The sequence below is a fragment of the Cervus elaphus genome, chromosome 11, assembly GCF_910594005.1.
Source record: "Cervus elaphus chromosome 11, mCerEla1.1, whole genome shotgun sequence".
Classification (NCBI taxonomy): Eukaryota; Metazoa; Chordata; class Mammalia; order Artiodactyla; family Cervidae; genus Cervus; species Cervus elaphus.
This window is the reverse complement of record NC_057825.1, coordinates 5,685,398-5,712,599: the sequence shown is the minus strand read 5'-3', so window position 1 is coordinate 5,712,599 and position 27,202 is coordinate 5,685,398. Positions and strand designations below refer to the sequence as shown.

Here is a 27,202-nt window from a genome sequence, read left to right as displayed (position 1 = left end):
TAGCCGCTTTGATGCCGGCGGCGGGGAGCGGAGGGGAGGGGAAGAGAAGCGGGGCGGGCCGGGCGGGGAGGGAAGGGGGAGGGGAGTGTCCCGCCGCCCGCGCCATCCCTCCGCCCCTCGGTCCCGCCGCCACACGCCGCGCGATCTCGGACCAGGCGCCCGCCCCTCCTCCTCGTCCCTCGTTGGCGGCCGCGAAGCCCTGAGCCGGCGGGAGCCGGGTGCTCACCATGTCGGTCGCGCTCAGCAACAGGTTCCAAGGTAGGCATCGCGGTCCCCCCGCCGGCCCGCGCCCCTGCCCCGCCCCGCCCCCTGGCCTGCTGGCCCGCGCCCCCCTCCCACTCCCTCGGCCCGCGCCCGGTGGCCCCCGCCCGCCACCTGTGCGCGCGGGGAGCTCGGTGGGGTCTGCGGCGCGCGGGAGTGGGCGCGGGCCGAGGGCGCGCGGCCCGGAGAGAGACCCCCCCGGCTTCCCCGGCCGCCTCTTTGTCTCCTCCAGGAGGGAAAGCCTTCGGTTTGCTCAAAGCCCGGCAGGAGAGGAGGCTGGCCGAGATCAACCGGGTAAGAGCGCGCCGCTGCCATCGCTTTTCCAGCTCGACGCTGCCGCCCCCAGATCTCCCAGCGCCCCGTGGGGTGGGTCCCACCTCCGTCTGTGAGGCTGTGCTGCCTGCAAAATCAACCCCCACTCCCTCTCCATCTCCCGGGCTTTCCCCAATTTCCTCCCTCCAGTCCTGTCCCCATGCCTCCAGGTAGGTCCCCCTCCAGCCCCTCCACCTCCCTCTGGTCTCGGGTTGCAAGTTGTTCCTCTCAGACTAGGGAGGTGGGGCCCTCTCTGGAGCTCTGATGCCAGCCCGGCTCACCCGCACCCCCTCCACCGGAGCTGGCCTGGGATCCGCTGCAGGGACTTGGCACTGGAAGGGCCCCCCGATGTCTGAGTTGTCCCCTGTTTTACAGCAACGGAGGGAAGAGAGGCTCAGAGAGGTGAGGTAGCCGCCCAAGGTGGCACAGCAGGTCTGGGTCAGGCTGCTCTTAGAACTCCGGGCTCCAGACTCACAGGCCAGTGCTCTCACCCCCCACCCCCCAAGAAAATGTTGGCCTCCTGCCTGGTCCCCCACTCCTACAACTCCTTCTCACTCCAGCACATTTAGGAAAGGTTGCCTTAGAGACTTGATGCTTTTCATCCTGATCCTGGTGGATTTCTATAAAGAAATCCTTCCGGCTCTTGCCAGACACACAATGGGACGTTTTAGACCTTTGCTTAAACACTACATTTAAACTCTAGAAGAAAGGGAAAACTGTCAGGGCCTGCCTGGATTGGTCAGAACTCAAAGGCAGCACCACAAGCCCTGGGCTCGGATCTGGTCTCCATCGGGTACCAGTTCTGTGGTCCCTAGCAAGGACTTTTCCTCACAGAGCCTGGGTCCCCGGAAGGGCTCAATAAGGGAAGGCATGTCTTGTGATTGGTCCAGCACCTGGCCGGGCAGGAGAGAAGACGTCATGGGTGGTACTCGGATGACTTCTTCAGGAGGATGTCCCAGGTTTCTAACTGGTGGCAGAGTCATGCCCACTGAAACAAGGCTGGACATTACCCCGGCTGGTTCCCCTGGGCTGCTGTGCATCCAAGATCCAAGTGCGGCTCAGGGTCCCCAAGTGGAAAGCAGTGGGGGTCAGTGGGCTCCTGGGGGGAGGTCGTGTGAAGGTGGGTCCAAGGGCTGCGGCACACATGTAGTATTAACTCTCACCCGGGGCTTGCAGTCTGATTTCCATGGACTGTCTGGAACTAGGCAGCCTCCCTGGTTTCATTCCCCCGGCTATAGGAAACCCACGGAGGGCTCTGGAGACCCCAGGGTCCCGCCAGGTTAAACTCTGGCCCCCTCATCATCATCCTGCACCTGGCCTCTTGGTGCTGTTTTGAGTGCAGCTGGACGTCCGGACCTGGACGTCTGTCTGGCTGGGACTCTCAGGGGTCCAGGCTACTGGGCTCCCTCCCAGGCCCCTCCGCAGCTGGCCCAGCCTTGGTGTTGGCTGCTTTTGCCCTCTGGACGGGAGCCTAGAACCCTGACCTCATACAGCCCCCTGGGCCACTCAGCCGGCCGGGTTCCAAGCCAGTTGAATCCACCCACAGCCAGAGGACCCCGAGCCAGGACAGCTGGAGATGGGGGAGAGGTGACTAGAGTTGGACAGCAGTGGAGAGTGCGTGGGACTTCCCATGCCAACCCTGCCCTTGGGGGATGGGGCGACTACGTGGGGTGGGGGTGAGGCAACAGGGCTGTTTTGGGAGGTGTACTGACTTGGCTCAGGGGAGGGACTGTGGCTCTCAGGGGCCAGTCTGGACAACACTGAGATTGGGGATGGTGAACAAGAGACGGCTATGTCTAACCACCTTGGGACCCCAACGCCCAGAGAGGGCAAGCAGCCAGCCAAGGCTACACAGAAGCCAGTGGCAGAATTTCAGGTCTAGTGTCCTTTCTCTGCCTGGATGCTATTCTGAGATCCACTGTGTGAGCCCAGCCTGGCTGCTGGGATCTAGGCTCTGGGCTCCCAAGGAAGGAGGCGCCAGGATCAAACCAGAAGCTTGAGCTGTTCCCTACCACAGCAGCAAGGTTGTCCCACCATAGTTGAGAGATATGGGTGGAGACGGGTGTTCACTTGCTCTGTGACCTTGGGCAAGCCTCTTGAGATAATGGTAATATGTTTGTTGTGATTTTTCAGCTGAGATAATCTATGTAGAGTACACAGGAGAGCTGCCTGCTATCCTGATTGTTATCATTGGTTTGTTTGGGACTTCAAGGTGCAGGAGTGGAAACCAGGGGCAAGGTCTGAGATAGGCTGGCTGTTCAGCCTGAACCAGACCCCTTTGTCTGGCAGAATCTTATCTTCCCCTTCGTGAACTGGGAGCAGAGATACCTGCTCTGTTCCAGGTCCCTACAACGATCCTCACTAGAGAGGATTAGATTGAAGCTCCTTGCAGACTTTCGGGGAGTCACTGTGTTTGAAGGTCTGAGTCGATTTCACACATGGCCATGGCCACGGTGGAAGTTCCCTAGGGTAGATGGATTCTTATTGTTGTTCAGTCGCTCAGTTGTGTCTGACTCTTTATGACCCCATGGACGGCAGCACGCCAAGCTTCCCTGTCCTTCACTGTCTCCCAGTGTTTTGCTCAAACTCATGTCCCTCGAGTCTATGATGCCATCCAGCAATCTCACCCTCTGTCACCCCCTTCACCTCCTGCCCTCAGTCTTTCCCCCCATCAAGGTCTTTTCCAATGAGTCAGGGAACCATATTGGCAGCCCAGATTGCCTGCCTTTGGGGTGCAGCTTCATTGCTCCACTGAAGTGGGGCTTTGCGGGGGCTGGGCTGAGCAGCTGCCCGGTGGTCCTTTGGAAGCTGGAAGGCACGAAGGTCGGGGCTTCATGACTCACTGTACGTGTTTGGGCATTGCTGTGCCTACTGCCTGGGGCAAAGCCCAGTCTGACGACGAGCTCTGGGGGCTTCTCTGGGCCAATGGTTTCTCTGTGGCCTTTCTCCTCCCTGGGATGGGCCAGTTTCCAGAGGGCAGCAGGGTAGCTCAGTCTTGGCTATTGTTATTATAAGGGATTCAGGAGTCAAAAGAGAAGGAGCCTTGGGTGGACCCAGAGGTCCTGGTGGAGCTGTATGAAAATGCACTTTCTGGGGTTTCACTCTAGTTTTTGCTGTTATTTTCTGGGCACTGGGTGTGTGCTGGGCAGTATGCCAGGCGTGCTTGGGACATTATCTCGTTGGATGCTCACTCCAGCCCTGCCAGTGTCTGTTCCCATATTGCACGAGGCGAGACTCAGCGGGGCTGGATATACTGCCTGGGTCTAAACAGCCACACGAGGCTGCCCAGGGGGCTCAGAGGGTAAAGGATCCACCTGGAATGCGGGAGACGCGGGTTCAATCCCTGGATTGGCAAGATCCCCTGGAGGAGGGAATGGCAATCCAATCCAATATTCTTGCCTGGACAATCCCACGGACAGAGGAGCCTGGTGGGCTACAGTCCATGGGGTCTCACAGAGTCGGACACAGCTGAAGCAACTGAACGTGCACACACACACGAGTAGCCACACTTGACCCCAGCCTTTTCTGTCCACCTCTGAGCTTGGCTGGGGCTCCCTTGTGGGCAAACCCATCCCCCCCCATGCTGTGTCTGTGTGTGTGTGTCTGTGTGTGTATGTATGTGTATGTCTGTGTGTGTGTGTATGTCTGTGTGTGTGTCTATGTGTGTGTCTGTGTGTATGTCTGTGTGTGTGTCTATGTGTGTTTGTCTGTATATGTCTATGTGTGTGTCTGTGTATGTCTCTGTTTGTGTGTCTATGTGTGTGTTTATGTCTATGTGTGTGTCTGTGTGTGTGTGTCTGTGTGTGTCTGTGTATGTGTCTATGTGTGTGTCTGTGTGTGTATGTCTGTGTGTGTGTATGTCTATGTGTGTGTCTGTATATGTCTATGTGTGTTTATGTCTATGTGTGTGTCTGTGTGTATGTCTGTATATGTCTATGTGTGTGTTTATGTCTGTGTGTATGTCTGTATATGTCTATGTGTGTGTTTATGTCTATGTGTGTGTCTGTGTGTATGTCTGTATATGTCTATGTGTGTGTTTATGTCTATGTGTGTGTCTGTGTGTGTGTATGTCTGTGTGTGTGTCTGTGTGTATGTGTATGTCTATGTGTGTGTCTGTGTGTGTATGTCTCTGTGTGTGTGTATGTCTGTCTGTGTGTGTCTTTGTGTGTGTGTATTTCTATGTGTGTGTTTATGTCTATGTGTGTGTCTCTGTGTGTATATATGTGTATGTCTGTGTGTCTGTGAGTGTGTTTCTGTGTGTGTGTGTGTGTGTCTGTGTGTGTATGTATGTGTATGTCTGCGTGTGTATGTCTGTGTGTATGTGAGTGTGTTTCTGTGTGTGTCTGTCTGTGTGTGCGTGTCTCTCTGTGTGTGTATGTATGTGTATGTCTGTGTGTGCATGTCTCTGTGTGTGCGTGTCTGTGTGTGTATATATGTATGTATGTGTATGTCTCTCTGTGTGTATGTATGTGTATGTCTATGTGTGTGTGTGTCTGTGAGTGTGTTTCTGTGTGTGTCTGTCTGTGTGTGCGTGTCTCTGTGTGTATATATGTATGTATGTGTATGTCTGTGTATATATGTATGTGTATGTCCCTCTGTGTGTATGTATGTGTATGTCTATGTGTGTGTGTGTGTCTGTGAGTGTCTCTCTGTGTGTGTCTGTCTCTGTGTGTATGTATGTATGTGTGTGCATGTCTGTGTGTGTATGTATGTGTATGTCTGTGTGTGTCTGTGTGTGTATGTGTGTGTGTCTATGAGTGTGTTTCTGTGTGTGTCTGTCTGTGTGTGCGTGTCTCTGTGTGTATATATGTATGTATGTGTATGTCTGTGTATGTATGTATGTGTATGTCCCTCTGTGTGTATGTATGTGTATGTCTATGTGTGTGTGTGTGTCTGTGAGTGTCTCTCTGTGTGTGTATGTATGTATGTGTGTGCATGTCTGTGTGTGTATGTATGTGTATGTCTGTGTGTGTCTGTGTGTGTGTCTATGAGTGTGTTTCTGTGTGTGTCTGTCTGTGTGTGCGTGTCTCTGTGTGTATATATGTATGTATGTGTATGTCTGTGTATATGTATATGTATGTCTCTCTGTGTGTATATATGTGTATGTCTGTGTGTGTGTGTGTGTCTGTGAGTGTCTCTCTGTGTGTGTCTGTCTGTGTGTGTATGTATGTATGTGTGTGTGTCTGTGTGTGTGTATGTCTGTGTATGTCTCTCTCTGTGTATGTATGTCTGTGTATGTCTGTGTGTGTGTGTCTGTAAGTGTCTCTCTGTGTGTGTCTGTCTGCATGTGTATGTATGTGTGTGTGTGTATGTCTGTGTATGTCTCTGTGTGTGTCTGTCTGTGTGTGTATGTATGTATGTGTGTGTGTCTGTGTGTGTGTATGTCTGTGTATGTCTCTGTGTGTGTCTGTCTGTGTGTGTATGTATGTATGTATGTGTGTGTCTGTGTGTGTCTGTGTGTCTGTGTATGTCTCTGTGTGTGTGTCTGTCTGCATGTGTGTGTGTGTGTGTGTGTGTGTGTATGTCTGTGTATGTCTCTCTGTGTGTGTATGTATGTATGTATGTGTGTGTCTGTGTGTGTGTGTGTATGTCTGTGTATGTCTCTCTGTGTGTGTCTGTCTGTGTGTGCTTGCGCGTGCGCATTCTCGGCACCACTGGAGCCGGCAGGACCTCCTACCCCCGTACATAGCTGACATTCCCTGCGCCCTGATGGCATGGCAGGTGACCCCGGGTCAGCCAGACCCGGCCTTATATGGCAACGGGACAGATTCTTTCCAGCTTCTTGCAGGAGCCGAGGAAGCTGCGGGACGGGCGGGTGCCCCTCAGAGTGTCTTTAGCCGTGGGACAGAGTCGGCGGAGCCTGGAGGGTGGTGAGAGCGGCGGCTTGCACCAGCAGAGGCTGGGAGGCTCATTTACAAAGGAGCTTGCGTTGTGCTTTTGCTCCAGGCCTGGTGCTTGGCAGTGCCTCATCTCACCAACTCCTCTCAGAGGAACGCGGGATTAGGTGGATGCTCAGCAAGAGCCTGTAAACATCCTCGTGAGACAAGGATTACTCGGCCACCCACCTTAGAGATGAGGAAACAGAGGCTCAGCCAGGTGAAGTCACCTGCCCAAAGTCACCCAGCCAGGAAGTGACAGAGCCGGGATTCTGCCTCCAGACGCGCCCGTGGCTCGGCCTGGCCGCTGTCCACTGGGTGGCTGTGGCCTCACCGTGACACAGGCCTCTCTTGCTTACGTGGATAAGGATCTCTGGCTGCCACCCCGCCCTCTCAGCCCTCCGGGGTCGAATGAAGGGCACTCGGCATTCCCTCTAGCATCTCGGTGCCTGATGGTTAGTCAGAGCCCACGTGCCGCTTGCGCCAGGAACTGGGCACAGCAGGCCGCCTAGCTCTGCCCAGGGGGTGCCTCTCCCTGGTCCCTCCCCCAGCAGCAGGAGACCTGACCTGGCACTGCACAGGTGTGTCTCTTGTCCTGTGGACTGGCAGTGCTACCCTGTCCCCTACCCAGGTGAATGCCCAGCTGGCATCGCTGGGCACCCGTCTCTCTTGCTCTTCCTTAATATATTATAAGGGAGCTGGTGATAAGCAGCCACGTGAGCCTCTGAAGATTCAGTGTCCCTGCAGGTCCTGCCCCTCTCGACCTCAGAGTGGCCATGTCACAGGAAGCCAGAGATGGAATTTCTGCAGGGTCTGCTTCATTCGGGCAGTTGGTGGGGTGTTTTTCTCCAGCTGCCCCGTCTATTGGCGAGCACACCGTGTCCGGATGAGGCCCCGGAGCCGCGTGGGGAATGTGAGCCTGTTGTCCTCGCGGGTGCACATTACAGGCACCTGCTACACGCCAGGCCCCAGGCCGGGCATCCGTGACCTGGCCCTGGCCCTGGCCCTTTAAGAGCCTGTGGGCTGCGTCAGAGGCCACAGTGCCAGGCATGGTGCCACCTGTCCTTGGAGTTTTCGCCCAGGGCTTCGGCTGCTGGCCCCTTGGATGGCCTCCAAGATGGTGATATCTGCCTGCCCTGAAATTCTGCTGCAGCTAATACATAAAGACGCACCTGGAGGGCCGGGAGCGAGCATCCGGGAGCAAGTGCTAGAGGTACCAGCCCAGAAAGGGAGTTACGTGGGGTTGGGGGGTGGGGCAGGCAGATGGTGAGGATTGGGAGGCCAGGACACAGCATCCTGGGGCTGCCAACCCCTGCTGGTTCGGAAAACAGCCCCTTCTGGGCATGAGCTCTCAGGGGGTGAGGGGAGACTGGTGTGCATCAGAGGTTATAGATAACCTAGAGAGGCAGCAGTGAGCCCATGCAGCTGTGGGCACCATCCCTGGGGTCTGAGATGGGTGCACTCTGTCCTCTGTGGATGGCCTATTAGTACCAGCTCAGCCTGGTATCCACGGACGAAGCCAAGTTTGCCCTGGAGGAGGAGCGACCAGCGGGTCAAGGCTTACCAGGATGACTTGATGGCACAATGCGAGAGAGTCATGGGTGGGCCTCTTCTCTGCCCTTCTGCTGTGCACAGTCGTCTCTTAGTGTGGCTTGAGTTTGGGTGATCCAAACACACAGTGATAACTGCAAACCCTTAGTAAGTATACTGGGCTTCCCTGTGCCTCAGACAGTAAAGAATCCGCCTACAATGCAGGAGACCCAGGTCCAATCCCTGGGTCGGAAAGATCCCCTGGAGAAGGAAATGGCAACCCACTCCAGTATTCTTACCTGGAGAATCCCATGGACAGAGGAGCCAGGGGTCACAGCCCATGAGGTTCACGAAGAACTGGACATGACTGAGTGACTAGGCACACACACAGTAAGTATACTAGAAGCGAGGCTCTTTCTATGCAGTTCACTCGTTTCATCTTTATACCAACCCAGTGAGGAGGTTCTGTTATTGTGGTTCCATTTTACAGATGAGGAAACTGAGGCCCAGAGTTGTAAAGCAAGTTGCCCTGGGCCACAGAGCTAGTAAATATTGGAACTGGGATTTGAGCCCAGGCAATCCAAGTCAAGCTCCCTTCCCCGTCCATCTGCCGAGCACGTCCTGCACTTGCTGCAGGAAAGATGGTTTGGTCAAGACCTTGCCCTCTGAGGCCTCAGTTTCCCCAGCTGTTGACAAAGAGGACCAGCTGGATCTCTGAGGAGTCCCTTCGGGATTCTGTGACTGGGTGGATGTTGGAGCAGCTCTGCCACATCTGGGGGTCCGGCCCGTGGGCAGTGACCTTCTGGCTCATGGCTTCCTGTTTTCGACCCCAGGCTCTTTCCAGCTTGCATTTCCTAGTTCTTTGTTAGGAACTGACCAGGCCCCCAAGGGCTCTAGACTGGCTACTCTCTGAGCCCAGGGGGCCCCTGAACCCCTCATACCTGGATGCTCTGACAGCAGTTTCTGCAACCTGAAAAACTGGTCTGTGGGGACAGTGGGTTGGAGTGGGAGCGGGGAATGGGACTAGAATGAAACGTCCGCACACACGCCCCTTCTCACCCCTGGAGGGCTAGAGTGGTTCCCTGGCCTCTAGAGTAACCTCTTTCTGTAGCTGCCCAAGAGGAAATATTGCCCAGATCCCAGTATTGACCTCCTTTACCCGGAAACCGTGGCCAGGCCTAGTTAGGGGCAGGGAGGGAGCTGGGATGGTGAAGGCAGATAGACCTTGAATTGTGAAAACACTGTGATCTTGAGTAAGCTGAGCAATCTCTCTGGACTTCCATTGTCTTATCTGGGTGATGAGGACACCCAGAGAGGGGAAAAGGCAACCATAACCGGCCTGAATTGGGGGAGAGGGTTTCCTTCCTAATCTGTTTAATAGTTGATGATAGTCTGGATGATGCGTTGGGGGTTATAAGTGGATTGAATGTATAGAAATGTTAAATGATAATAATGTAATAAATTGTTGTTCAGTAACTAAATCGTGCAACCACATGAACTGCAGCATGACAGGATAATAATAAATTGCTAACATTTTTTTAACGTTTACCAAGTGCCAGGCACTGAGTTAAGCCCTTTAGGTATATTTACCTACCTACTATAATACTCAGGACAAGCCTATGAGGTAACTGTTTTTATCCTTCCCAGGTGGCACAGTGATAAAGAATTCGCCTGCCAAGCAAGAAACTTGGGTTCGATCCCTGGGTTGGTAGGATCCCCCAGAGAAGAGAATGGTACTCCACTCCAGTATTCTTGTCTGGAAAATCCCAAGGACAGAGGAGCCTGGTGGGCTGCAGTCCTTGGGGCTGCAAAGAGTTGGACACGACTGAGTGACTGAGCATGCAGAGATGAGGAAACTGAGGCCCAGACAAGTGAAGTCATTTCCCCACGTCACTCAGTACGTTCAAACCTAGGCATTCTGACTCCAGCTTGCCCTCTTGTTTCTGTTTTTGGTGGTGGTGGTTTAGTCGCTAAGTCGTGGCTGACTGTTGCCACCCCATGGACTATAGCCCTCCAGGCTCCTCTGTCCATGGAGATTCTCCAGGCAAGAATACTGGAGTGGGTTGCCATTTCCTTCTCCAGTTTCTGTTTTTATTTTTCTTCAAACATCTAAGGTGACCTTCTAGTTCCATCTCCTCCGCCTGGGGGCCCAGAGCTAAGGCAGGGGCTGCTGGGGTCTGGAGAAGGTACCCACCCAGGGGGCTGTGCCCTGAGGCTGGGCAAGGATCTGGGGGGAGGAGCCTGGAGGGAGGAAGCTGTGGGCTGTGCGTGAGCAGGGACCAGGGATCCAAAGCTCCGAGGTGGGGTGGGAGCTGGCAGCCCAGCCAACAGAGCTCCTGTTCCTGCCTCCCGCCTTTCTGCCTCCCCGCCCCCCTGCCAAAGGCATGGTCCACACAGTTGCCCCAAGCCCGAGGTCAGCATGTGCTGCCCACCCACCCATAAACAGGTCAGCTGCTTCTCCCGCCCATACTTGCCCTACGGCTCAAGCATTTGTCACTGCTGCCTCTGAGGGAAAATTCATTCCAATCTCAGTCCTCTCCAGCCTCTGTCATATGCATAAACATGCTTTTGCAAGAAGCATGCCTTTTCCGTTTCAGGAGGGAGGGTGGAGAAAGTCTTCCTGGGCTGAATGCAGTCCTCCCTGTTCACTCTGTTCACATTTATTGAGCACCTACTATATGCTGGGAATTGTCAGGTGCTAGGCTAGGCATCTGTGGGACAGAGATAGTAAACACATCCTCCTAGAACCTGTTACCAAGGACCTGCCTTCTAGCATTCTTCCAACACCCACTGCCACTTCCTTCTACTCCTCACCTCTGCGCAGGGAGGGGACCCAAGCCTCTGCTGTGGAGTTTAATCCCAGCTCAGCCACTGGCTAGCTGTGCTGCCTTGATGTTCAGTCGCAGAGTCATGTCTGACTCTTTGCGACCCCACAGACTGCAGCACTCGAGGCTTCCCTTGTCCTCTACCGTCTCCCAGGGTTTGCTCAAACTCATGTCCATTGAGTCTATGCCATACATCCATCTCATCCTCTGTCATCCCCTTCTCCTCCTGCCTTCAATCTTTCCCAGCATCAAGGTCTTTTCCAATGAGTTGGCTTTTCACATCAGGTAGCCAAAGTATTAGGGCTTCAGCTTCAGCATCAGTCCTTCCAATGACTTTTCAGGACTGATTTCCTTCAGGATGAACTGGTTTGATCTCCTTGCAGTCCAAGGGACTCTCAAGGGTCTTCTCCAGCACCATAGTTCGAAAGCATCAATTCTTTGGTGCTCAGCCTTCTTTATGATCCAACTCTCATCCATACATGATTACTGAAAAAACCATAGCTTTGACTAGACGGACCTTGGTTGGCAAAGTGATGGGTCTGCTCTTTAATACGCTGTTTAGGTTTCTCATAGCTGGAGAAGGGAATGGCAAACCACTGCAGCATTCTTGCCTTGAGAACCTCATGAACAGTATGAAAAGGTTACCTTGATGAACAAGTTGCTTATCCTCCCTGAGTCTCAGTTCATTGACCCTTCCTGCAAATATTGGCCAAAAAGTTCATTTAGGTTTTATTACAGGAAAACAACTTTTTGGCCAACCGAGTATTGACTGAGCACCTACAGAGTAGAACCCAGCAGGGGCAGACAGATAATGGACAACACCCTTAATAAGTATTTACACTGTAAATTGTGTTAAGAGGTAACTCTTAACACAATGCAAGGTGTTATCTTAAGGTGGATTGGAGTGGGGGCGGGGTCTGCAGGAGGCTGGGTGGCATTGAGAGGTGACAGTTGAGTGAAGACCAGAAGGAGCTGACATGTGCACTCCAGGCGGGGGACACAGCTGCCATCCCACGGTGGGAGCAGAGCTGGCAGGGAGGAAGCAGAGACAGGAGGCCAGGATAGCTGAGGCACCCATTCTGGGGATGAGGGCTGCGGAGTAGAGGGCAGAAGTGAAATAGCATGTTAGATGGTGATCAGTGCTAAGGAGGAAATTGGCTTTATCAGTGAAAAGACAATAATCTTGGACACCTAGGGCTGCCTGCTGAGAGCCAGGCCCAGGGTCAGGTCCAGGGAGGCGTGTGGCTCTTAAGCACCCCGCAGTTCAGGCTGAGCTCTTGCATTTGTGTCTGATTTGTCTCCAAGACCCAGGACGGAGTCCTACCCCTTGAGCCCCATCTGTCTGGAATCTGTAGAGATGAAACCTTGAAACTCAGACTGGGTCTTGAACCCACAGTCTTTTAACCAAGATCACACACCTGGTCTCAGAACTTAATGAAGCTCAGGTTCTCCATGTCTCATCACAGAAAAAATTCAATGAGAGACGAAGGGATGGGTAAGAAGTGGATTTACTTAGAGAGAAACACGCTCCAAGGACAGAGTGTGGGCCGTCTCAGAGGGCGAGAGCTGGCAGGGTACCGGCTTGTCAGTTTTTATAGAGCTGGGTAATTTCATAGGCTAATGAGTGGGAGGAGTATTTCAGCTATTTTGGGGAAGGGGTGGGGATTTCCAGGAATTGGGCCACTGCCCCCTTTTTGACCTTTAAAGCTGAGGCTCAACGTCTAGAGGAAGTCCACTCGGCCACCATCTTGGACCTGTTTGGTTCTAATCAGTTATGTTGTGTCCTCAGGCTGTGTCATTCTTTTAAAGTCATCCCTGGCCCCCTTCCCTCCTTTTTCAGAGGTGGTCAACACATATTACAGACAGGCTCCAGGTTGGTGCAGGATTTCTGGTCAGCCAGAAGGAACAGGGGAGTCCGGAGGGCCCCCAGTTCTCTCCCCAGAGGGTCTCAGATGTTGGGCTTTGTCTGTGCTTTTGTGCTTCCCCAGAAAGGCTTTCTGGTTCCTAACATGATCAGGTGAAGGGAACACAGGCACGATGTGGTGAGTAGCCTAAATGGATTCCACTTAAAAGCTCAGAGATTGTGAACTTCCTACTTTTACGAAATATCCTTTTCTGAACTCATGGCAACCGTCAATGGTCATTGTTTAAAGACTCGACTTGGCAAAACAAAATCTTGGATGCCCTATATTTGCACTTCCCCACATTTTTTTTTTAATGTTTCTGCTTTACCCCAGAGGCTGGCTACCCCTGGCTGATTTCTACCTCCGCCAGACAGATATGGCATCTGTGACCCTGGGAGGTGCCTGGTTGGCACAGGGTCACGGACAAGACTTCATTGTCCTGCTTTTGGTCAGAGAATGGGGGTGGGGGCAACAGGGGAGAAGAGCTCAAGCTACGAGAGGAAGCCAAGAGGAAGGGATGGACAGGCAGAGCCAGCCGACAGGAGGGCAGTCTCCCAGGCTGCAGGGGAAGGTTCCAGCTCAGCGGAGCCAAATGCAGGCAAGGCTGCATGGTGCATGGTAATGAGGCTCCAAGTGAGGCTACGGCTGAGCCAGCTGGACCCCATGGGCCCTGGGGCTGCCCTCCACCTACTCAGCTGCTGGAGCCACGGGCCCTGGGGTCCAATAGATGCGGGTTCCAAACCAACCCTGAGCTTCTGCCGTGCTTGGGGACCTTGTACGTGTAATATATGCTGACCTCCTTGGTCCTATTCTGATCTGCAAACTCAAGTAATGGTGGCTGTGAGAACTGAATGGGATCGCATAGCGCCTGCCAAAAGCAAAGTGGCAATCAGAGGCCCCCTGACCCAGCGAGAGAAGCCACATTGGCTGGGGGTGGGGGTGCCTCCTACTCTGTCAAAGGGTTCTGAGTTAGTGGGGAGGAACTTGAACCCTCGAAGGGATCAGAGGCTGCCCCACACAGAGTTGTACTTGTTTACCGAGCAGGGACATTCGAGCCTGGTGCTAACTGCCCACAGAGGGTTGTCTCCACTGAGGGGTAGGTGCCTGAGGAGGTGGGTACCTGTGTGCCCATTTTGCAGCTAGTAGGAGGAGGCTGAGATCCAAACCCAGAGAGCTTTATCCTAACTAAGGTGCTTCTTAGTTATTCTCCCACTCTACATTCCATTTACAAAGACTGACTGGAGAGGTAGTGAGTTCCCTGTCCTAGGAGATGTGTAAGTATAGACTTGGTCATCATTTAGTGGGAGATGACGGCAGGAATTATAAAAAACAGGCGTGATTGACACAGATAATTTTTTTTTTCGTTTAAAAGATCACTTATTGCACTACAAGTATATATTTATATGGGATGTTCCAAAATTTAGAATTAGAATTTTGTAAACTCTTCCAAATTAACTTGTAAGATGTCTTTTTCAATAGTAGTTGGCCTAGTCATAACAGGAAAACCATTCAAGAGAATGATAGAAGCCCAAGCTCAGTATCATGATTACCTCTGGGAAGGGAGAGAAATTGGATTAGGCAAGAGCAGAGGGGAGCTTCAAACTGTGTATTAGTTAGACCTAGGTAATATTTAACATTTTACTTTATTTTGGTGTTTTTGGCCACACTGCATGGCACGTGTTCAAACAGGGATGGAACCCAAGCCCTCTGCAGTGGACGTGTGGAGTCTTAACCATTAGACTGCCAGGGAAGTCCTCTAACATCATGTTAAACAGGGACTTCCTATAATTTTATGATAAGGACCTTGTCTTACCCTCTTCGGTCTCACTTGCTCCCAGGATACCTAGAAGAGAGCAGTGTACACTGTGGTCCCTCAAAAACTGCTGAAATAATGAAAGGATGGAGCCACAGCCATGTCCACGTGGCTCAGTGAGAAAAGCAAGGTCCAGGGAAGTAGAGGGGAAACTGCAAACTCTGGTGCTGCGATGGGAGCCCACTCTGCTTCCTCATCTGAATGCAGGTTCTAGGGCCACTTGAAGATGAGCAACGAGGGAGGTAAGACACAGGAGACCTGAGTTCGATCCTCGGGTCAGGAAGATCCCCTGGAGAAGGCAATGGCAACCCACTCCAGTATTCTCTGGAGAATCTCATGGACAGAGGAGCCTGGCAGGCTACAGTCCATGGGGTCGTAAAGAGTCGGACATGACCGGACAACTAACACTTTCAGTTTCAAGTAAGACACCTGCCACTGTGACCAGCCTAGCTGGTGCTAATTGTTAGTTTTTGTTTTAAAATTGGACGAATACCTGCTCACTGCCCATTTTTAAGTGTTGGGGTTAAAGATGCATGTGCTAAGTCAGACAGAACTGAGCTGAAGCTCTGGCTCTGTAAGCCTCAGTTTCCACATCTGTAAAATGGGAATAGTAATTATAGCTGCCTCCTGGGCCCACCAGGAGATCCGGAGTGAATGTGTGGGTAGGTGCTTCATTCTGGGACTGTTGTTTAATCCCAAACCATCTCCCCTCAATGCCATCTGGTTCTGAAAGGGCTCGTTTGAGTTTCTCAAAGCATCTGAGGGGAAGGCAGACCCTGTTTTACAGATGAGGACACAGGTGAGAGGGTAAATGATCTCTGGAGAGAGAGTAATAATATTAATAATATAATAGCTATTGTTTATTGAGCTTCCAAGATTCATATATGTATACTCTCCTTGGATTTGCAGACAAGAAGAAGCTAACGATAGTTATACCCATTTGGCAGATAAAGCAAGAGAGATTCAAAGAGAGGTCAATTGGCTCAGGATCACCTACTTGAGAAGTTGTCGCTGGAACCACGTGACTCGCCTTTGCGGCTCACGGCTTTGTGGAACTTGAAGCCGGGGTGCACAGAGGGGAAGCCCGGGTCCCTGTACCCCGACTTCGGAGGCTGGCTGAAGGTGCTGTGTCCTCCAGAGCAGAACCGCTGGGCCTCACCCCTGGCTGCTAAACAAACTTCCTACCCACGGGCTGGACGGTGCAGGTCTACCCCTGAGGGTTGACAGGAGGCCAGGATAAACCCCGAGGCCTCCCGCTCTGCCCGGCCAAGCCCGGCCACCTGGCGGGGGAGGCGGCACCGGGCAGGGAGCCTGTGTGTTGGTGAGCTTTGCCTGCTGACCGCCTGCTCCGTGCTGTCCTCTCCGCAGGAGTTCCTCTGCGACCAGAAGTACGGTGATGAAGAGAGCCTGCCGGAAAAGCTCGCAGCCTTTAAAGGTGAGCTGGGGCTGGCTGCCCGCCGCCCCCAGGAGAGCTGAGTGGCCCCCTGCCCTCACGCATAGCGTTCCTCATCCACGGGGACGGGCTGCATCCCAGTTTCATCCAGAACACCCCTCTTCCAGGCAGACTGTGAGACGGGGTGCCCAGCCCCGGGGACACCCCTCGCCCACAGGCCCCGGGCCCACCCTGGCCCTCTCCCCCCGCTGCTGCCCAGCGTGGCTCAGCTTGGCTCCTGCCTGCCTCTGCCCAGGCCCTCCCTGCTTGCTCCCGGGGCCCCAGGACACAATCGGCTCTTTGTCACCGCGCTTGCCTCCCCTCCTCCGCGGTGGAGCGTCTCGGGAGCCCCTGCGGAGAATGGATGTTTGTGTCGCCACAGTGGGGCAGGGGCCAGAGTTTCTGCCCATTGAATCCCCAGCAGCACGGGATGAAAAGAAAACAGGGCCCAGGAGCCCGCGCAGGGCGGGGGCGGCAGAAAGGTCCCTCTGTTCTGGGCCCCGGGGCTTGATTCCCAGCCAGCGGCTCGAAAGGAGAGGAGCCGTGCACAGAAGGAGCCGCACAGACCCACCTTCGGTGCCTGGGAGATGCACTCCGGGGGTGGGAGCCCTGGGCGCGCTGGGGGATCACTCGAACTTGGCATTGTGGGCATCCTCGCTGCTCCAGGGCAGACAGCCGGCCAGTGCTCCTCGGACCGCTTACAGCTCAGCCGTCCTTGAGGCGGGACACCAATGGCTGAGCATGTGTTGAGCGCTGACCTTGTGCTCAGGGTTGCAGATCTCCCTGCCTCAGCCCAGTCCAAGCCACGAGGAGATGGTGCAGATGAAGAAACTCAGGCTCAGAGAGGTGGCATCATTTGTCTGGGGTCACACAGCTTACTTCTGGCAGAGTTGGGGCTTGAAGCCATGTTGGTCTTACTCCAAAGCCTCTGCTCTTAACCATTACACAACTGGTGCTTTTTACATCATAAAGAAAGAAGAAAGGAAGGAAGGAAGAAGGAAAAGAACTAGAACACGGACACTCCCGCCCTGGCCGGGCCTTCTGCCCCTCCTCTCCCAGTGCCAACGCAGAGCGGCTGGTCTCTTTCCTTCTCCCTGAATACCAACAGGGTCACTCTTCAGAGGTGGCTCTGCGAGGAGGGATAGAGTCCCAGGGGGCTCAGGTCCACGCTCCTGGTCCTCATTGGAATGTAGGATGGGGTGCATCCTGGGACCACAGGAAGGTACCTCGGAAGTGAAGGGAATGTGGAAGTTTTAAGTCACTCGCTCATTTTATGAGCCCTACTAGGCACCAGGCCATTTGGGAGGTGGGGGCACAAGGAACTCACAGGATGGCCTCTGGCCAAAAGAGCCCGTGTCCTCTGGGGGAGGGGTGGTGAAGAGAGAGCAAGGGAGTAGAAAGTGTGTCAGATGATAGTAGGTGCTTTGTGGGGGTGATGGGGCCCAGTTAGAAAGGCTGGGGGCCCCTGAAAGCAAGAGGAAAGGCCCTGAGAATCCCTGGAGGGACATTCCAGGCAGAGGGGTGGCAAGGCTAGAGCAGGAGCAGGTGGGAGATGGGCCAGGCGCCGCAACATGCTGCTGGGGGGAGCAGGGGGGATGGGGGACGTCGCGGGGGAGAGGCAGGCCTGGAGTCTGGAGGGCAGACACTTGTGAAGGCCACGGGGCCTTGCAGGTCCCTGGGAGGACCCTGGCTTTCTCATGCTAGCTGCTCGGTGCAGAAGAGACCCCGAAGTTTCCGCCCCCTGTGGCAGGGGTGACCTGCCCAAGGCCACGGGACTTCCCTGCGCACACTGCCTTGTCAGGAGATACCAGGCTCACTCCTCCGACCCCTTGATCCGGGAGGTCGAACTCCAAGTCTGTAGTGAGGTTTGCGGGGAGTGTCCGGGTACCCCTGGGCACTGTACGTGCCACCTTGTGGTCAAGGGCAGGTCCATGGGCATTTGTCCCAAAAGAGCATCAGGTTCTCAGTGGTACCCATGAGCCCCCCACAAAAGGTCAGAACTGTGGGGACTTCTTAGCCTGGAGGTTCTCGCACCCAGCTGCCCATCTGAATCACCTGAGATACTCTGAAAACCCACCATTTCCTACCCCCAAGATCTGCTTCCCAAATTCTGCAGATCCACCTCCCCGGGGCCGGGTATTTATTTCAGTGTGTTCACAGACAGTTGGGATGCGGCCAACCCGCACTGCTGGGGGCCTGGGGGAAAGTAGCTGCCCATCCTGGCAGAGGGTCAGAGTGGGCCCCTGGCACCTTGCTCCACCTCGCCTGCTGTCAAAAGGTGCAGCGGGGGTGAGCCCTTTCTCCAGAGACAACAGCTGAAATGACAGGACTTGCATCGAACCCCCCACGTGGGGTGAGGAGGCTGGTGTTGGCCCCCTGAAGACCCAGCCAGTTACCCCCCAGGGGAGTCACTGGGGCCCTGCTAATGCCAGTTTTTCCTCTGTGATTTCCAGAGAAGTACATGGAGTTTGACCTGAACAATGAGGGCGAGATTGGTGAGTGAGACCCCGGGGGTGCTGGGCCAGGGGAGGGGAGGCTGTTTGATGGGGCAGGGGTGGCAGGTCTGAGGGTCCCCCTGCCTCACGGCCTGTGGTTTCTCAATGGGCCCTCCTTCCAGCATTTCTCCCCCTCCTCTGTCTTCTCTCGTTTTTTCCTTTTTGAATATTTTTATCCTTTTTTCTTTAAAAATGAAATGTGAAAGTGTTCATCATTCAGTCATGTACAACTCTTTGCGACCCCATGGACTGTAGCCCGCCAGGCTCCTCTGTCCATGGAATTTTCCAGGCAAGAATACTGGAGTGGGTTGCCATTCCCTTCTCCAAGGGAGCTTCCCTACCCAGGGATTGAACCTGGGTCTCCTGCATTGCAGGCAGACTCTTTACCATCTGAGCCACCCGGGAAGCCTCTTTAAAAATAGGGGTTATTAAATTAATACATCATCACCATAAAATGGTTCGGAAATCACCACAAAGCACAGGGACAAAATACATCACCACAACCCCACCTCCCAGAAATAGCTTCCTTCCATTCTTTGTTCTAATAACAAGCAGTTTTATACAGCTTTAGAACCTTTTTAAAAAAATAATATATTGTTTGTATTTTGACATATGATTCATTTTTTTGAAATATAATTAATGGCTGCATAATATTCCATTATGGGAAGGGACTATAATTTATTCAGCCAAGGCCTTAGCATCGCCCGTTCAGATGATGTCCGGTTTTAAGTCTTACTGATAATCCCATGAAGGACGTCTTTGTACGTGAATCTCTGTCCACACAGCTGATTTACTTCTGTAGAGTAAATCTCAGGAATTAGGCATTCTGGGTTAAAGGCTTTTGAAGCATCTTGCCAAATCGCCATCCGGAAACGTCTTGCCAGTTTAGAGTTTGGCCCGCAGCATGTGGGGAGCGGTTCACTCCTTCCTGTAAAGCATTGCCCAGCTTTCATTGAAGTGTCCTGGACATCCTGGCACCTCAGGGTCTGACACCAGAGCTGACCACCCCGCCTCTCCGGGGAGCTGGTCCACCACTCCCCCGGCCCTAAAATTGGCCCCCGTCCTACCCCTACTCCACCGGTTGCTGACCCATTGTTCATGGAACAATCTGAAGGAAATTGCCTCAGATCTTGGGAGCCAGGAGGTCAGAGGCAGCAGCTCCTCGGGGTGCCTCCCTTGTTTTTCTTGAATTTGGTTCATTTGTTGGCTTTCTTGCTCTGCTGGCTGTTCTGGGCCCCATCTCCCTTCCAGCAAGGTGGAGCCTGGGACTGTGGGATGGGAGAGGCAGGTCGGGGAGAAGCTGGCAGCCAGCACCCGGGAAAGCAATTTCTGATGCGTGGGTCAGGCCAACTCCCTGATCCCACTTTGCTGGACTGTGATTTCCCGGGTGGCTGGAGCAGTGGGCTCATGATCACCTGAACCTCGGGCAGCAGCAGAGAAAAACTAGGATGAAGAGAAGCTGTGTGCCAGGGGCGTCCAGTGCATCCTCACTCCACATGATCCCATTGACTATTTTATCACTGATGGCAGGAGGTTCAGAAAGGTTAAGGAGTTTGCCCCACGTCCCACAGCCAAGAATAGCAGAGCTGGATTCCAACCCAAGTCGGTCTGACTTTAGATGCCCACGTCCCTAACCCCTAGTTCACACTGCCTTTGAAGAGGGCAGGGAGGGTGTGATGGGCTTATTCTCCCGAGGGGAGAAAAGTCATTGCCTGTAGTCTCCAGGGAGGGGCCATCCTGCCGGGCTTCTTCTGGGCATGGGGTGCCGCACGGGAGCTTCCCCACTCGGCCCGGCAGCCTGTCCCCACTTAACAGTTCTGCTTCTCCTCCGGCAGATCTGATGTCTTTGAAGAGGATGATGGAGAAGCTTGGGGTCCCCAAGACCCACCTGGAGATGAAGAAGATGATCTCGGAGGTGACGGGCGGGGTCAGCGACACCATCTCCTACCGAGACTTCGTGAACATGATGCTGGGGAAACGGTCAGCAGTCCTTAAGCTGTGAGTACCTCCTGCCTCTCCTGGGGTCTCTGGAGGCAGAGTCACTGTGTGTGGAGAGGTTCCTGGCTCAGGCACCTCAGCCAGTCCCCGGCCAGGAAGTAATTCACTTCTCTGACCTACTGGGCAAGGTTCTTAAATTCGCTGAACCTGATGTCTCTCATCTATCAAAGGGTCCAGTTAATAAGTACCTGGACGGCAAAATGAGCCCATAGCAGAACCTAGTGAAATCAGTGCTCAGTAAGTGGCAACGGGGATGATGATGACGATGATGATAAATGCACAGCTGAGACCTTCTGACCCTCAGCTTCCTCATTTGTAAAATGACTCTACTACCCCACAGATTGTTGTGAGCATAATCTAGAGCCAAAAACCAGCTCCAAAGGGAGGTAGTGGTCAATCTTGATGCTATTTCTTTTTTTTCAATTCTGCTTTTTAAAAAAAAATTTTTTTTTTGCTACAGTGGGTCTTTGTTGCAGCACAAGAGTCCTTTGTTGCTTCTCTAGTTGTGGCATGCAGGCTTCATCACCCCACGGCATGTGGGCTTTTAGTTCCCCAACCAGGGGTTGAACCTACATCCCCTATGCTGCAAGATAGATTCTTAACCAATAGACCACCAGGGAAGTTCCTCTTGATGCTACTTCTTGCTACTGAAATGACTGGGAATATTACTTTTGGTCCCTGAGCCTTGGTTCCTTCACCTATAAGACAGAGATGATCATATGTATCTTGCATGAAGTGTTGTCCTGAGGGTTAATGACATAATACATATGAGGAGTCAAGTGCAACACCTGGCTGATGACAAGCGCCTACAGTGTGGTAACCAAAATCCCAGTTTGAACGTATTTCCCCACCAGAGAGCAGCAGAGAAATTCGTTGGAGAGTCCCAGAATATTTGTTCGGACTGTAAAGGACACTCGCCTGGATTTTATAAGATTAATTTTTTTTTTTAAAAATTGAAACATAGTTGATTTATGATATTGTGTAAGTTTCAGGTTTATAGCAAAGTGATTCAGTTATACATGTGCATGCATGCGTGCTAAGTCGCTTCAGTCATGTCGCTTTGCAACCCCATGGACTGTAGCCCACCAGGCTCCTCTGTCCATGGGATTCTCCAGGCAAGAACAATGGAGTGGGTTTCTGTGCCCTCCTCCAGGGGATATTCCCGACCCAAGATTGAACCCACATCTCTTGGGTCTCCTGCATTGGCAGGCAGGTTCTTTACCACTAATGCCATCTTGGAAGCCCAGTTATACATATGTATATTTTTTTTCAGATTCTTTTCCATTAGGGGTTATTATGAGATATTAAAAGATGCTTCCTCCTTGGAAAGAAAGTTATGACCGACCTAGACAGCATATTAAAAAGCAGAGACATTACTTTGTCAACAAAGGTCTGTCTAGTCAAGGCTATGGTTTTTCCAGTAGTCATGTATGGATGTGAGAGTTGGATGATGAAGAAAGCTGAGCGCCGAAGAATTGATGCTTTTGAACTGTGGTGTTGAAGACTCTTGAGAGTCCCTTGGACTGCAAGAAGATCCAACCAGTCCATCCTAAAGGAGATCAGTCCTGGGTGTTCATTGGAAGGACTGATGTTGAAGCTGAAACTCCAATACTTTGGCCACCTCATGTGAAGAGTTGACTCATTTGAAAAGACCCTAATGCTGGGAAGGATTGGGGGCAGGAGGAGAAGGGGATGACAGAGGATGAGATGGCTGGATGGCATTACCGACGACTCGATGTACTCGATGGGTTTGGGTAGACTCCGGCAGTTGGTGATGGACAGGGAGGCCTGGAGTGCTGCGATTCATGGGATTGCGAAGAGTTGGACATGACTGAGCGACTGAACTAACTAACTAATGGGGCTGGTCAGAGCATTTAGTGTGGGGCAGGATGATCAGGAGGTGTGGTAGGAAGACCATACAGGTGAGATCACACTGCACCTGAAAGGCTAGGTGGTAGCAATAGGAGTGATGATGCTATTAAAATGACACCTAAGATTCAGTGGATATTTACTGTGTATTGGGCAAACATGCCCCAGTCTGCATGTTGACTCCTTAGATTTGTCATTTATGAATTCAACAAATATTGAGCACCACCTCTGTGCCAGGAATTATGCTTTGTGCTGGGGAGCCATGAATTGCTTACATTGTAATGACAGGAAACAGACAAAAAACAAAACAAAAACCCCAAACACCAGGCTGCAATAGTGCAGCACACAGAAAAATAAAGTGGGCAAGAGGAATAGAAAGAGGTGGGGCAGGGAGCATCTCATTGAGAAGGTGGCGTCTGACCAGAGCCCTGAGTGAGGGAGATGTGAAGAGATGAGACACGTAAAAATCTAGAGGAAAGCATTCCAGGTGGGGGAAGCTGCACATGCAAAGGCCCTGTGGCAGAACCTGCTTTTATGCTCAAGGAATAGCACAGAGGCCCGTGTGCCTGGAGGACACTGAGTGAGCGATGAGTCTGCAGAGACGGGCAGGGGCCAGGTGATGTGGGCCCTTGTGGTCCATGGTTGATTTAGCATTATTTGTTTATTTTTGGCGGTGCTGGGTCTTCACTGCTGCACGTGGGCTTTCTCTAGCTGCAGTGAGCGGGGGCTACTCTTCATTGTAGTGTGTGGGCTTCTCATTGCAGTGGCTTCCCTTGTTGCAGAGCACGGGCTCTAGGTGCATGGGCTTCAGGAGTTGCAGCTCTTGGGCTCTAGAGCACACAGGCTTCAGTAGTTTCAGCATGCAGGCTCAGTAGTTGCAGCTCCTGGGCTCTAGAGCATGGGCTCAGTCATCGTGGAGCCCAGGCTTAGTAGTCCTGCGGCACGTGGAATCTTCCCAGACCAGGGAATGAACTCGTGTCCCCTGCATTGGCAGGCAGATTCTCATCCACTGCAGCACTAGGGAAGTCCCAAGGAGCTGACTTTTAAAAGGCCTGCCCCGACTGCAGTGGAGGAAGAGTGGCAGCAGGCAGGTCAGTAGGAGGCTCACGAGCTTGTGCAAGTAAGAAATGAGGTGCTCAGCCTGGAGGCGCTGAAGTGGAGGAGGGCAGGGGCTGTTGGAGTCGGGAGTGATCTTGGAGGTAGAGCTGGCAGGGCTGCTTCCAAGTTTAAAGGAAAACAAGGAGTCTGGTGGTTGTAAGGTCTGGGTTCTGAGTTGACTCAGTGATGAGTGATAGTGCAGTTTGCTTTGAGAGAAGAGCAGGGGGCAGGAGAGAATTGAGCTCAGTTTTGACGTATTGCATTGGAAGCACCCCTAGACACACAAGGGGAGAGGGTGAGGAGGAAGCTGACTGTGCTGGTCTGGTGCTCAGCCAGAGGCCCTTTGTGGATGATCGATCTTTGGATGGGATTCAAAGCCAAGGGGCTGAGCAACCTACCCAGGGAGGGAGTCCAGAGGGAGGAGGGCACTGTCAGCTGGAACAGCTCCAGGATGTAAGTGCATTTGGCATCATCACACTTAGTTGGAAACACTGAGCATCTGTGGGTTGAGTGTCTTGCTGGTGGCACCAGTTGGGAAGGAGTAGGCCTGGGATTCCCTCCTGAGGCTATACCTTGAACCCCCACCCTCTGCTCCCCAGACTTCACTGTCAGAGCAGTGGGAGGTTTTTGAAGATCTGAAGGGGTTTTGAGCAGAACCACAGCACAGACTAGCCCTGCCTCCTCCAGGCAGCGTGGTCGGGGGAGGTACGTGACCCAGAAGTCTGAGATCTGGAATCTCATCCTGCCTGTGTGGCTCTGAGTCACATTGCCCCTTGGCACCTCAGTATTCTCCTCTGTAAAATGGGACCATCTGCCCACAGAGGCTTCTGGGAAAATCCCCCTGGAGAGAGGATGCAAAGGCATTCTGTGGTGGACCCTGCAGATGTGAGGGCCGGGATGATCTTTCCCTGGACGAGGAAAAGAGTCCTAATCCTGTTTTGTGTTGTTTTTCTTTTTTTTTTTTTCCTCACTACTTCCAAACCAGAGTCATGATGTTTGAAGGAAAAGCCAACGAGGGCAGCCCCAAGCCAGTTGGGCCCCCTCCAGAGAGAGACATCGCCAGCCTGCCCTGAGGATCCCTGCCTGGACCTGCCCCGCCCTCCCCACTCTCTTCCTTCCTCCTGATTGCGCCCTTCGTGACTCATTGTGACCTCTTATTCGTTTTGTTTGGTCGTTGTGCGTTTGTTTTTTCATCAGCAGAATCAGTGATCTCTTTGTATAGCACAAATGATCTGCCTTAAAGGGGCCCTGGTTTGGGGAGTCCAAATCGCCTCCCTCTCTTTTTCCCTGCATCTCCCCTCCCTGTGCAGAAGGGCTGACATTAAACCAAAAACCAGACGGGACAGGGCCAGGCCAGGCAGACCAGAGCCTGTGATTCCCACACTTGAAACTGGCACTCTTTGTCCTTCCAGGTCTCTGAGCTAAGTCCTGACATCTTGGCCTGGCCCTGGTGAAGACCTCAGTCCACTTGCAGAAGACCCTGGAGTTGGGATAAGGCTGCAAGGCCTCGTTAGGGTTTCCTCAGACAGCTCTGTGATTCCAGGGCTCTTGGGTGTGCTAGGATGTGGCCACACAGTGTCCCACCTCCTCGGCTGATCTCCCTCAGTCCACGCCTTGTCTTATTCTCAGTGAGGTGACAGAAGGAGACGAGGAGAGGGGCTTGGCAATGTGAGCCCTTCCAGAAGGATCCAGAGGAATCCTCTAATCTTGCCCCCTGGCCACACCTTTACAGGCAGCTCAGAAGGAGGCTGCAGCACCCCCCTGACCCTTGCTGAGGCTTCAGAGGTAGAGGGGATCCTGGGGCCTTGGGGAGGGCTTCAGCTCAGTCTAGTCCCACCTTTCAGGGAGGATGCTGAGGGCAATAGGGTAGGAGGGTGAGGACTTCAACGCTCATGGCAAAGAGAGGCAGCACACGACTGTTAAGCCAGGAACTGAGAAATAGTTTGCCTAGTCTGCTTGAAACATGACTCTGCTTCCCCATTTGCCTTCACACCTTCCTTACACCATTCATCCCTTCTTCATTCATTCACTCAGCCACTCAACAGATATTTATTGACAACCTGTTACAAGCTTTAAGCCCCCACCCCCACCCCACTTTCTCCTGACATGTGCTGTGCCCACTGTCTCCCTGATTCATCGCGCTGTTTCCACACCACTCAAAACCTTGAGCCTGGGAACTGGATCAGGGTCACCTGTGGTTTTTATTATGGACTAGAGTTTTAGAGCCCTGAGCCACCCTGTGGGTTGGCTGGGGCAGGCCTCTCAGTTCACGGGTGACAAAACTGTGGTGACCCACAGGATTAAGTGCCTTGTCCAAGGTCAGGGGTTTATCTGGAGATGGGGGTTCTGGACTGGGGCCTGGGCGTTCAGATACCCCCTGCCCCTGCCTCATCTCTGCTCTGGGCTGGCCTCAGTCAGTGATGAAAACAAAGGAAGGGACAGGGAGGGACAGTCTCCTAAGTCAACCCTCGGGGAGGGCCCTGGGCCAGGATTCACCCTTCCTAGTGCCTCTGAGGCAGGATCAGCAGGACCCCCAGCCTTGACCCCACCTGGATTCTGTAGTCCCTTCCCCTGCCCACTCAGGACTTAGATGCACTCATCCATTGCACATGTTTATAAGCACCTGTTATGGGCCATTACTGAAAAGGACAGACTCGTGGAATTTAGAGTCTAGTGGGGAATTCAGACCCCCGTGATGAATGTTGGGGAAAAGGAAGCTATGAGGTGACTACATTGCAATCCTAGACGCCTAACTGGGCCCAAGACTGGGCAAGAGTCCTGCAGAAGCCTTTGAAAAACCTTAAGTGGGAAGGTCTGGGGGCTGTTGGAGGCTGGAGCCAATGTGAGCTCCCCGTGTCTCCTTTGACCCATAACCAAGGACCCAAGGGGCTGACTTGAGGCAGTTTTTGAGGAAGTGGAATGGGTAGAGGGTGGGGAAATGGCCAGGTTGGATTAATCCACTGGCCTCGACCAGTTCAGGAACAAGATTATTCGGCCATGACTGGCTGATCTTCAGTCTAAGGAGGTACTTCAAATGCATACGCCTAGTTGAAGTTTAAACCCCAGCAAAACATTCCTCCCTGTAAATGTAAAATCTCATCCCCACATCTCCTCCCCTGCTCCCCGCCACCCCTGAGATCCTTAGCTGAGCAATTGTCTGTCTCCACCCCTTCCTACTGCCTCTGTCTTTTCTGGGACAGGCTGAGATGTTTCAGCAAGGAAATGCCTTCCTTGACCATTCGTCACAGTGTATCTGTACCTCACTCAGACAGAAGGGCAGAAGCATCTAGGCTTATTGCAGTGGTTACACACTTGACAAGATTTCAGGAAGCCTCTTTGAAGGAGGAGAGCAAGTGGGCGTGTCCTCAGCTTTTTGAAAGGGCAGGAAAGTGTTCTCTCATTGGATGGGGAGTGTGCTGGGAAACCCCACCAGCTCCTTAATCATTTCTTGGAATTCAGCTCCTGAAGGGAGAGGGTCTCAAGAGTGGTTCCTGGAAAGGGAAGTCTGCATGTATTTCAGGCTGTGGTTATTAGCTATGGGACTCTTACTTCTTTGGCTAAGGGCTCAGCTTCTTAGATGTTCAGCTGCCTTCTTTCTGAAAGACCAAATCTAACTAATGTAACCAGCAACTTGGGGACTGCCAAGTATGGCTTTGTCCCTGCCATTCAAAAGGAAGGAGTGTGTCGGGCAAGTTCAGGTGGATGCAGTATGTGTGTGTGTGCATGTGAGTGTGTGTGGTGCTGGATATCATCTCTACAGACTGGAAATAAAACAGACAAACTTATCAA

General features: G+C 53.0%; 1 protein-coding gene across 1 annotated transcript; it reads left to right on the top strand.

The window, feature by feature from the left end:
• Positions 1-78: 78 nt before the first annotated feature.
• AIF1L (allograft inflammatory factor 1 like) lies at positions 79-27,202 on the top strand. Its single transcript, XM_043916576.1, has 6 exons — positions 79-258; positions 494-555; positions 15,890-15,956; positions 18,407-18,448; positions 20,284-20,446; positions 24,399-27,202. Exons 1-6 carry the CDS (start codon positions 228-230, stop codon positions 24,484-24,486), a joined length of 453 nt encoding a protein of 150 aa, XP_043772511.1. The 5' UTR covers positions 79-227; the 3' UTR covers positions 24,487-27,202.

What these genes read in the sequence shown, in the direction of transcription:
- AIF1L (XM_043916576.1), top strand. Translation starts at nt 228, where the DNA reads ATGTCGGTCGCGCTCAGCAACAGGTTCCAAG. An exon ending in GGCTGGCCGAGATCAACCGG is followed by an intron (nt 556 to 15,889) that starts GTAAGAGCGCGC and finishes TCCTCTCCGCAG; the next exon opens with GAGTTCCTCTGCGACCAGAA. An exon ending in GAACAATGAGGGCGAGATTG is followed by an intron (nt 18,449 to 20,283) that starts GTGAGTGAGACC and finishes CTCCTCCGGCAG; the next exon opens with ATCTGATGTCTTTGAAGAGG.